Source organism: Danaus plexippus (assembly GCF_018135715.1).
Source record: "Danaus plexippus chromosome 16 unlocalized genomic scaffold, MEX_DaPlex mxdp_23, whole genome shotgun sequence".
NCBI lineage: Eukaryota > Metazoa > Arthropoda > Insecta > Lepidoptera > Nymphalidae > Danaus > Danaus plexippus.
Genome location: NW_026869851.1, coordinates 3,024,927 through 3,037,457, shown reverse-complemented (window position 1 = coordinate 3,037,457; position 12,531 = coordinate 3,024,927). Strand labels below are relative to the sequence as shown.

Here is a 12,531-nt window from a genome sequence, read left to right as displayed (position 1 = left end):
ACTTGAAACTACTGTCTTTAATACAACCGCTTCATTTACAACTTCTGAGTTCGGAGAAAAGGTTTCAATACTGACGGAGTTAATCTAGAAGGTATTCAATCAGAATTGCGACTATATCGAATGTCAAATCATTAGGGTTTCGGTGATGCAACGTAAAAATTAAAAATTGCACTAACTAAAGATGGATTACTGATAAATTTTATAATAGCGCGAGTTTGTAAAGATCTATTTGGAATGAAGTAGCAACAAGAGCTTGTAATTGTAATTTTTTCTTAAATTTTATATTTTCTTCATATTTTTCATAGCAACCTAGAGGAAGACCTGACATAACAAAGACAACGATAAAATAGGGAAGTCGTTCCAGACGTCTACGTGTGATGATATATATATATATATATATATATATATATATATATATATATATATATATAGTTTTTTCCCGCAACTTCGTCCGCGTTAATTTCACAATTAGAAATGCAAAGCTAACAGAGCTCTGTTCCGCATAGCGACTAAATAATATAACCAGATTTTGGGTTTCATTAAATAACCACTTTCTTTTTCTTTCGAACAGGACGAAAAGTATCCTGTATCCGTATATATAAATCCGTATCCGTATCCGTATCCGTACGGCTGTTCTTGAGTTTTATATAGTATTACTATATTTTATTAACACGACTTTGTTTTATGTATATTAATGAGGGTAAAGTTTTTCTACTTAAAGATGAAAACAAATTGGACAAGACTTTTAAAAATTATGCATAAATAATTAACTAATTAATTAAATATTAATTCTTTTATATTGCATAAAATTGCCATAACCAATAAGGAAATAGCTTGTATTATTTAACTTAAAAGAAGATCTTATTTACAAGAACGAACCACATGATAAAGTATTACGCGAAAAATAGAAAGTTTAATCCTAAAATGTTTATTGTTCCTTTTTACTATTAAGTTCACGTAAACTATATACCGTCAGTATTTCTTTTTTTTTTCATTAATTAAAAAATTATCTAAATGTGTATCCAAGCATTTTTGCTCGAGGCGATTTCGACACCACGCTGACACTTTCGTTCGGAATTATGTTATGATTTAAATATATTTGAACAGTCGTTTAAAAATTATTATAATAGTGTTTTTATAACCATTTTATAACATATTAGATAATTTTGACTATTAAACAAAATGAGAGCTGTTGCGTTAAATTGTAAAGGAATTATAATATATTTTTCATTTATTTTTCAACCACAGATAAGTAATAGCAGATGATTCTTTCTAACATATGAATAATAAATTAAATTGTTACTTCTGAAATGATCATTGTCTTTGAGTCAATGTTCATTCTGATAATGAAAAAAATTACAAGATTAAAAAAGTCTTTATTATCAAACATATAATATTAATCGAATTATTTGGCCGTTAATAAAGATGACTGTAATATTTTTGACAATCAAGATTAAACTGGTTTTATATAGATTACGAAATTGCGATTCCTCGTGGAGTCGAAACGTTTGGTCACAATCGAATATAAGGGCTGAGTAAAATTTGAAAATAGTTTTATTTAAATGTAAGTTATTTTATATTCAAAAACCTCGACGTACATTGAGAATTCTCACCAAACCAACGACCGAACAGTATGATTACGACAGGTTTAATTATTTCAGTTTTTTATGCTTAAATCTATACAAATGTGGATAATATATGATTCCAGCTAATATAGGAAACTGTATGTGTTAAGTGTGACGTTTTAAACACGTCGTAAGGGTGGCTACCTTGCCGCGGGCGGTTAGACAGATACTGTTATAACGAACAAAACAGCTTTCAATAATTTGATAGTATTTGTAACATATTAAGAAATATATCACGATAGTTATGCTGGCTTCCATACGGTATCATATCATATCATATCATATCATACATCATAAATAATAAGTATTTAAAATAGTTATTAAATTATTATATAATCAGATGTCAACTGAATCAGATTGCGTCTATGAATATTTATATTAGTAGAATTCCTATATTTATTTTTATTACAAAACTAACAACGGCCAAATAAATATATCTATCGCCATGAATAATATTATAATGTTTATATTTTATTTTTATCTGAATAAACATATATAATAAAATTATTTTCGTGAGCACTTTTTATAAAATAGTAAAAAAAAAGAGTTTTTTTGACAAATCTATACTGACATTCTAAATATGCAGACTTTGTTTGTTTGTTTGTTTGAAGGTGCTTATCTCAGGAGCTCTTGGTCCGATTTGATAAAAAATTTCAGTACTGGATAGTCCATTTATCGAGAAATGCCATAAGCTATATTTCATTTTCAAAAAACATTAGAGATCCGTAAGAAAATTGCTACTTTGTAACCCATGGTGTGAAATCGAGAACCCATTCATGTGTGCTCCGCTTAAACAATACAAACAAATAATGTACTATAGCTTCGTGGGTCCCATTAAGATCTAGAAAGATGTCCGCAAGACCATTTACCTAACTGTCCTAGTTTAGTCAGAATATCCGCTTTATGTTCAAAAGAAATATTATATCGTTATAAGGATGAACCTACTTTAGATGTGTCATAATATTAATCCTTGATTAAATACAGCATTATCACGGGAATGTATGTATTAAAAATTCCTTTGGGTTTCATCGAAATAGGACAATTCGTTTAGAAGTTATCACGAGTATAAGTCTTAGAATTGGTAGCTGGTCATGAATTATTTGCCAAAGAGTTTTATCAACATAAGATACCTAGGTAATCATTAATATTTCATTGTGAACAAAATTGTCATTGAAATCATCACATCACCTAATTTTAATTGAGGTCTTAGAATACTATCTCTACTAATATAATAAAATATGCGAAATATTCTCTGTCTTGTCTGTTACTGAACCGAATTTGATGAGTTTTGGTATATAGATATATGGAACCGGGAAAAAGCAAAGGCTCCCTTTTATTCTGTTCTCGAATCCCGAATTCCGACCCAAAAGCCACGCGGGTTGCACCATGAAGTGCAGTTCCTATTCAGCGATCCCAGTGCCAGAGAAAAAATGTGTTGTTCACGCGGACGGAGTCGTTGGCTTTTGTCCTAACTAGTTTTTCATATATACAAGCATAAAACTAAAATATAGTTTCAATAATAATAAAATATTTAGTATTATTCTATTTAAATGTATTTGGTTTACAATAAATAATATTTAAGTATGTCATCAATCGTGTCTCAGGCTAACGTATAATGATCTCTGATCACGATACTGAGAGAAGGGTGCGAAGGACGTTCCGAAGAGTGGACGCTAATTGCTGAATTATGTTTGAAGATAATTTCAAAACAATTAGAGTGAGTCTCTGGTCGGCTGTGACAATCTATACGCTTCTGTGAACGTGTTGACTTACTCAATACCAAGAGATTTAAATAATCTACTAGTCTTATTTCAAATAGTCTCTATGTTGGCTCCGGCGTGTATGTTGTATAAAACATATTTAAAACTATTAACATATAATAGAAGATCACATCATCGTTTGTGTAAATGTAAATGATTTTAGATCAGAATTGTTGAGACACTTCAATAGGAAGGAATTTTTAAAATTGTAATATAAATAAAAAATAATTATACATGAATCCTTACCATTAAAATATAACTCCTTTAGATTTGAGAATCTCCTAATATTGAGTTAGTTTAAAATGTACAAAAGAAATGTATGAGTTGTAACAAATTTCAGCCGTTTTTATACGCTTTATGTTCGAAATTTCATCAGATACGATGTCGGTAAATTTAAATTAGAATTTAACATTTCGCGAAGTTAACAACCTCCGAGTCCCCGGATTTAATTCCTCTCCTTTGATCCCAACTCCTTATCTAATTTCCAGAACCCTTCATTATTATTCAGTAGACCCTCCTTCATCCTGCTGTGAATCATCGTGCGAGATAGATCTTAATATGTCTGTGTTATGACGATACATACATACATATGAATATATACTAAACATCTTCGACATTTTAACATGATTTTAACCTCAATGTATTATTTTACAAAATTTATATAACATAGTATAAAAATTTTACTCGTACAATCTCTTTAATTTGATGTGTTCTTAAACGCGGCTCACTTCTGACGTACGACTGTGTCTAAGCAATCGATGAAAGTTAAAATTAATTTGTACAATAAAAACTGAAGGATAACATTCGTTTTCTTTAAATTATGCAGCCGTTAATAAGTATCGTTAAATATATAAATATATAAATACTAAATTTATTATCCATACATCACATTAATCTGCGAAACATTACTTAAAGTTGTTTTACTTGGTACTTTGATTAAACCCGTTTAATGTGTCATTTATTTTTACATACATATAAAACAGCAAATAATCGTATAAATAAAATAGTAAGCAATGCATTAAATAAAATTATTCCACATTCCAAATAGTTGCAAAGTATTTAAATACAAATCTCCAAACGGAATCATTACGTGTCGGATATTGACCGTTAAGTCTTACATTATTCAGCCAAAATGTTATTTCACTTAATTAGATCGATTTCTAATTAATATGTAATATCTATAAACATTTTGCATACTGATGTCGTAATAAAGACTTAATTCATATAATATTGAAATGATATCTATTTTTGTATCACTTTCATTTTTATTTTTTTTTATTAATTAATTTTATTTTATATCTGTCACTATTATGTATTATTTTATTTAAGTTTTATTTCAGTGGATTTAAGCTTCTGAACCGTATTGAAAACGTAGCCTTATAGGATCTGTCTGTGAAGGCCCTTTACCGTGGGAAACCGTGGGAGAATCGGTTTTAAACAATTTGATCAATGAAAATATATTTCATGATCTTCTATCAATCAGTATCACTTAAAAATACCAGAGTTAAATAAGTTCTTTTGATGTTTAAAATATGATTATGTATTAAAACAGAAAATTTTATTAACTAAATGAAATCGCTTTCCAAAAGCATCAATATAGTAAATATGGATTTTGCATTTACACACACACACACACACACACATATATATATATGTGTGTGTGTATGTATGTAAATTAATTCATTTGCCTGCTATAAAAGTTTCTGTAAATAAATCGATTAAAACATAAATTACGTCAAGATCATTAAAAACTTAATTTGTTAGTGTTTTGCAATTATTGCTTTATTGTTACCTATAAATTTTTTAAAGTTACCAAATACAATTTTAATAATTTTTTACAGTATATAAGTGGTCCGAATTTGTTACTCGGATTAAATTACGTAAACTTCAACAATATGCAATCTATTTTCATCCGATATTTTGGTCACCCAGCGCTTGGATCCATTCACTGCAACAAGTCCCATGACCGACTTGCCGATTTGTCACTTAAGCTCAGGAATATTTCTATGGTTCCACTCCGTTTCGGTCATCAAACACTATATCATGCAACCTGTTTTTGGTCTCACTTTCATCTCATGGTCCCTTAAAGTGATGAAGGAAATTGCTGCTGTTTGATAGGAACTTACCGGACAAGGCCATTCGAGAAAAGCACCAACCAAATTCGCAGAACATTGAATGTCTGAGACAATACGAGTGCTAATAAAATATTACGGTATGTAAAAATGATTCGTGGAAGAGCGTGATACGAGTTATTTGGGCTATAATTAGAGAATACTGCTGTATTGGTCCTCGCATGCGGAAACTTTATTCGGTTGAACAAATGGCTCTAGTGCTATGTATTTCATTGGACATTAGTCTCCGTGTTGTGATGAGATTACTCCAGATGATGAGATATAAAGCGCAACTGTTACAAGGCGCATTATACTTTTCTAAACACTAACCGGTTAATGTGTAGCAGTTTCGGCAACAGACGTCTATATATTACATGACAATTCTACTTTCATTTCATTTGTTTGAAAAGGATTCTTTAAGGCTAATTGTAAAGTTACGAAAAAATTACAAAAATAGTCCAAGATCTCAATACACTACAGGATATTATATAAAAGACTTTGGTTTAGCCAACAGTGGCCTTACCATGAGTTAGCAGCGTAAAACTAATTACAAACAGTTTCCAGTATTTTTCCAGTATTCAAATCTTTTTTTATTATAGTAAAAATGTAGTCTTATCAAACAAAACTTAAAAGTGACTGTGTTTAACAATGAAAACTCCTGAAAATGACACTGGTGCCCGTTCTTTTTAACCTCCGACACAAAAAGAGTGTTAAGTTTTTTTCCACAATAATGTAATATCTTTTGGCCTATGATACTACGATTCAGCGCCTCGCTCTTACCATTGTAATCTCTAATTGACTATTAATGAGTAGGGTTTTCAAAATGTTACATATTTTTGTAATTGATATGTTTTTCTGGTAGACAGACTTCTATACAGATTGTTTAGTAAGACTTCTCATCCCTAACCTAAACACCGATATTTTGTCACGAATACATTTTGTTTTAAACTTCATCTAACCCAAAAATTTAACAGAGAGTCTGTTAATACTGGCCTTCCCTCCCCACTTGGCCTTTACGTTAGCTGGATAATTTTGCTTTTTACTTTAAGTGCTGAATCGAAAAAATACTTAAACACGATTATCTCAAGTGGTCACTCATAAACCTATGCTAAACTAAGTAAAGCTAGGCTATATCAACTAACAAGCTATGAACAGAATAACGAACTTATAACATTTTATATAAAATTCCTGAATTATAATTATCATATACCACGGACTGTAGATGTACTTGAAACAATATACTATATTTTTAATATATAATTAAGTGCATAGATATTTTTTCAATACAAAAACGGAAGTGTCCAAAGTCTTTTTAATACAATTAATATAATTACCGAAGTATTTTGGTTTTGCCAACCCTTTTAATAACCCTTTAATAAGACACATGAACTGATAATTTAAAATAGAAAATTAAAGATAAATGCTTTATCGGAACCAAAAATAACGAAACGCAAAATAAATAAGAAAAATACATGTAAATAAAAATACAAGTGTTTTAATTTGAAGTGTTAGAATTATGAAACATTTAAATCATACATTATAACTAACCTTTGTTAAACATAATAGTTGTTGATTGATATCGAGAACTGTTGACCTGAGAATTGCGCAACTTACAAAACGTATAATTAAATGAGTATCACACAGAACGGCTTACACTATCATTGAAACGAAATAAAAAACTCAGATGTAATGTTTTGTTATTTTACGTAAAGGTCGCCGGTTAATAATTAAGTTTATTTAATTTAATTTCATTTGTATAGCGACTGTGAGATTGATTCGTTCATTGATGCAATACAGCGAGTGTAACTTTAAAATTAGATTGATTGTATATAAGATTTATATCTGATAGAATGAATCAATGAAGATAATATAACGAATCTTAAATTAATGCGATGCAAAGCGTGATACTGGATTTCAATACGCTGGGACACACCACTTAAATAAAATAGGCTATACATTAAGCAACATCGTCTACTTTTTTGTTGAAATTAAAATCTTTATAAAGCCTTTGTAATCGAAATGTCCTAATATCGCTAGTTAAAGTCCTGTTAAAATATTTGGTTAATTCAAATTTGAGATCGCGAATTTGAATGGTACTTTTAAGCCTATGTCGATGTTTATACAAAATATCGGAACATCAATATTCAATCTGTAGGACAAAGCTTGTGTAATAAGGTCTCCAATGCGGCCCGGGGTCGTGGTCACAAACGATTCATTAATTTTCTGCGCATTCCTGTACGTAGCTTCGACAATATTAATTACTTCTACATCTCAAGAGCATAGGGCATTTGAATTACATTTGAATAATGCATATAAATACGACAGCAAAAAATTTAAATAAACATTTTGCGATATAGCTAATGGCATTTTGTAAACGTCGGGGAAATCATTATACCATCTCAATTTCAATCGTTCGAGTCAGGACTTAATTTTATCGAACTGCAATATTTCGTCTCTGATAATGAGATCTAAGATTTTCGCGAGTATTCATTTAAATGAAACTAGTGTTCTTCGGATTTTATTATTTAAAAACTACATAATCCCGACGTTTCACGTTTGACGTGAACCGTGATCACGGTTGCTGCAAAGTAACCGAAACGTCGGGATTATGTAATTTTTAAATAATAAAATCCGCGTAGTAAATCCGAATAACACTAGTTTCATTTTCGTCGCTGATTTTGGGCATTGCAGCAGATATGCTTCCGTCTTAAATGTTACATCTCTATGTCTGTCTATATGTTAACACAAGTTCAGAAATGTTGTCAACATTTTAATAAAGATGTAATCGTCCGCATTAGTTCAAAGGGCAAGTGAAATTGTGATGACACTGTCTTTATTGTTGTCGCTAAATGTCAAAGTTTATGTCGGCCTTATGGCTAGTGCAATGTGGCTTTTGTATGCGAAACAAATTCAAATGTCTATGGTGAAGATCGCCAAGAGGTTCTAGTTTTATAAAATTTGCTTTAGTTTTGTTATGGTTATAGATAAATTATAATTTGCAAGAATATGTAATCGGTGATGTTGAATTTAAGGGGTGACGCATAGAGACTGTTCCCAAAAATATAAAACAGAAGAAAAAACAAAGAAAACGTATCAAAAATTGTATTGATAAAAGAAGTTGACACAAAAGAGTTTTTAACAAGTTTTTTATTAAAAAAAAAAACGCTTTTATTAATAGTTTTTTTTTTGTCAGTAAATGGCTCTAATATTTTAGTTTTAACCCTACCGTAACATACATGTTAGTATATTATAAAAATTATGTAATTTCAATTTGTAAAAGTATTCTGAGCTCCCTGAAATGTCATATTAAAGTTTTTATTTTGCCTATGGTTTAATTTTTATTCTTAAAATATACTTTATAACGACATATAGATAACAATATGAAATAATAACTATATTTAAATATAGTTATAATTTTGCTAACGATAAATTTTGGTAACGATGCTAAATGCTAATGGTTTAAATTACAGCTCGTCTTAAAAAATAAAATTCTACATAAGATATGACACACTTGGCCCAAATTTCAATACATTTGATGGTTCCTCAGAACACGACACATCAATGTTTATTGTCACGTTACGTAATATTAAATTATGATTATAACCTAGTATTTATTTTTATTTGTTTCATTTTGTTGAAACCAAAAAAAAAAAAAAAAAGTTTTGCAAACAAGTTTAAAATAGTCATTAATTTTAAGGTAGATATAGTTTTGTGGCGTCGTCAGAGAAGATTGATTAACTTTCAGCTCGTTTCCTTCTGAAAATTAAGAAACATATTTCTCATGATTACGTCAAAACATTACATTAGATCTACCGAGATTGAAAACGAATTATCTGTTGCATGTTCGATGCAAGTTAATAATCAATCAATTATTTAAAATTTTGCCTTTATTCAGTGATATTCAAGAGATACAAAATAATACTATAGTCTGTGTGAATATTTAATATAATCTGTGTGAAGCTTTTACTGTAGCTGTCATTGTCAATTTAATTGATTACAATTAAAAGGTTCCAAATTTGAAGTTCTTTACAGCTCTCGATCGACATGACTTTTTTTATCTTATAATTATCTATCGTCGAATAAATATCTTAAATTTTGTATTGTTAGGGATATTTCGCAATGTCGCAGTTCATTTTTAATCTGTGGCCGTTTATTTTGAATAATTATCGGCAATAAATTTTTTATATATTTATCTGAGTAATGTTATATTATAATTAATTAGCGGATAAGATATAATTACTTTGAAGATAAGTTTAATTGATGCAATAATTCATTATTTATTTTATTGTGCAATTTAAATGCATACTCCATTATTGACTATAAATAAAACATTATTTTGGTTAATATCGAGTGGTTTTTGATAGTAACATTCAATTCTCGTTAACACATAAGATTACAAATCTTCTTTATCGAGTTTAAACTTACTTAATACAGCCGTGAGCGAGTGTAACTATGTCAATAGCGATTTTTATGAGTTTTTGTTACATTCGTAACGAAATATCAGTTCAGTAACATAAAATTAATAAACCTTTTGATTTAAATGTGACTATAAAATAATACATCTATAAATATCAATATGATATAAGTTTCTGTCGGTGACTTACGTCTAATATTAAAAACATACGCGACCTTTTTTTTAAGTCATTATCTATGTGGCTGTATGTGAAATAATTTAGCGCAGATTTTATTAGGACAAGTTCGCGAGATTACATTTTATGAGAATTATATTTTAAAACTTCTACTTTATAATTCCTAATACTATATTCTACGCAAACCCTATTTCATTTAGTGTGATGTGAAACTGACAAAAGGTCCCGAAACTAAAATATTAATACCACAGATAATAAGAAGACAGCAAAATTTAGAACACGCAACAAGATTTATGTATAAATGATTTAACCGTAAACAGCCTCCGATATTATTCTGTACAAACTAAATTCGCGAGTTTTATTCATTTAAATTAAACTAATGTATTTCATTTAAACATAAAGGATATTATGACACAAAATAATATTTACTACCTAGCTATTTTCTGTGTTTGGTTTTCTCTTTAGTAATTTTTTTTTTATATATTTAAACTTGTAGCTTTTTGATAACGAATGAACACATCCGTATAATAATGGTTGTATTTGTAGATAGAATGTTGTAATTTGGGTACAAGCTTCAAATGAGGTTAGGTTATTAGTTATTAATATTAATATTCAAATGAGGTTAGGTTAGGATATTTTTAATCCTTTTTCAATTTTTGCTTTTAATGTTTTAAATCGTAAAGCCCGTACGTTTGTTAGTTGCCGCCGTATCTCTCAAGTCTCACGTCTGCGTTCAGTCGTGTTCACTTTAATTGAACATTACATTGTAAGGAACCTTGCAAAATTGCGATTCCTCAACAGTTAATGCCGATGATATTTGAACTACGACTTATTCTAAAATTATTTGAAAATACATTACTTATTAAAATTTTTATCATATATATTCTAAATATTCTCTTGAATATGAAAAATATTATTTCCATTTGGAATGTGTTAGTCGTACTTATCTTTTTATAAATTAACCTAGTTTATTTCGTTATGCTTTCGAATTTTATTAATTTTTATGTTTAAATATATTTTAGATATAAAATATAATAATGATTACATATATCTATTACGGAGAAAAAGTATAAAAAGGTTATCAATTTTGTTTGTAGACGTCAAGCGCTCTGTTTACGCTTGACAGCGCTCGCGGGGAGGAACTAGCAAGAAGATTGGCCCGTGGTCAAAGAACCAGGAGGAGGTGTAGAGCAGCACTAGCTCTGGTGGCATTGATGTTGCTGCTAGCGGCTGTGGGCGCCGTGGAACTGCTCATGTCCAGGGGGCAGAGAATGTTTGGAGCGGTTCTACGATGAACTGGTAAATTTACAACAACATACACTAATATCGTTAATCATTTAGTATTAAATGTTAATAATCGTATATTATTGTCAAATATTTTTCATTTACTTTTTTCGAATTTAGTTCACTTGAATACAATATTAAAATATTTGGTTAAAAGATCTCGTTACACTAATTAACTACTCTTATTTTCCAGTTACACTCCAAACTCGTCCAATGAATACAAAGGTGGGGGGGGGGGGGCGACATACAATTTATATGTCAAAATATTCTTTATTCAAATGCCTTATGCAGTTAAATGTCGTTATGCATTGATAAAATTATTAATAAAATACGCCTTCCAGATTAACAGATTTGAATCCTGACAGTTATATTGTCTTTTATATTACTATAAGAAATCTTATTTATTTTGAACAATGATCAATCTCCTTGTATCAACTTACTCTAAAGATGTCTGTTTAACTAATTTCCCTTTATCTAACAACGAAAGTAGGTATTGCTTTTGACATTTGTGTCACAAGTTTTGTTAATTTTAAGACAAAATAATGGTAAAGTAAATACCATTGTAAAAATGTATAATAATATTAGCGTTTAAGTCGCATTATTTTCTGTTTAAAAAAGAATATATCATTCTTATTTCTGTAGAGGAATGAGTCCGTCATTAGCATATGGCAATACCGCGGTTCCGGTCGCAAATATGCAATTGAAAAATAATTGAGTGCTGTGAAAAAAAATCCAGTGTGCTTACGCCAAGTTTGCGTTGTGAGACCAGCGTTAACAGCTGTTAATTGATTAATGCTGTCGCCTTGTAGTATTGACGTGGGTTCAAAATAAGAAACGGTAAACGCTTCGTATGTAGTGTGATTACCCTGACAGATAGTAAGCGTACTGCGCGCAACCTTCGGAACGTCTGAATTCAGACATTCATTTTGTAGTGAGTCTGTTTGAGGTGTATGGTTATTAGACACCATTAAGTCTTTTTTATGTTTGTTTTGAAGCTCGATTTGAATTTTTTTTTTATTCTAATATATTGTACCTTGTAAACATATCTATGTATATTTCTTTTAAACTAATCCGGCATTACGGTTTAAATTGTAGTCCCAAATATGTCTAGTGTTGTAATTAAGTATTTAGAAATAAATTTCAACCGATAAAAAAAAATTGT

General features: G+C 29.7%; 1 protein-coding gene across 2 annotated transcripts in view; it reads left to right on the top strand.

Annotated features, from left to right (window-relative positions):
- The window catches only part of LOC116772204 (uncharacterized), a 32,734-nt gene extending 20,401 nt beyond the window's left edge, over positions 1 to 12,333 (top strand). For both annotated transcript variants that reach the window (XM_061528128.1, XM_061528127.1), the window contains exons 6-7: positions 11,183 to 11,384; positions 11,563 to 12,333. In XM_061528128.1, the coding sequence (XP_061384112.1) occupies positions 11,183 to 11,380 (198 nt within the window). In that variant the 3' untranslated portion in view covers positions 11,381 to 11,384; positions 11,563 to 12,333. The remainder of the gene's footprint in view (positions 1 to 11,182; positions 11,385 to 11,562) is intronic.
- The last annotated feature ends 198 nt before the right edge of the window (positions 12,334 to 12,531 follow it).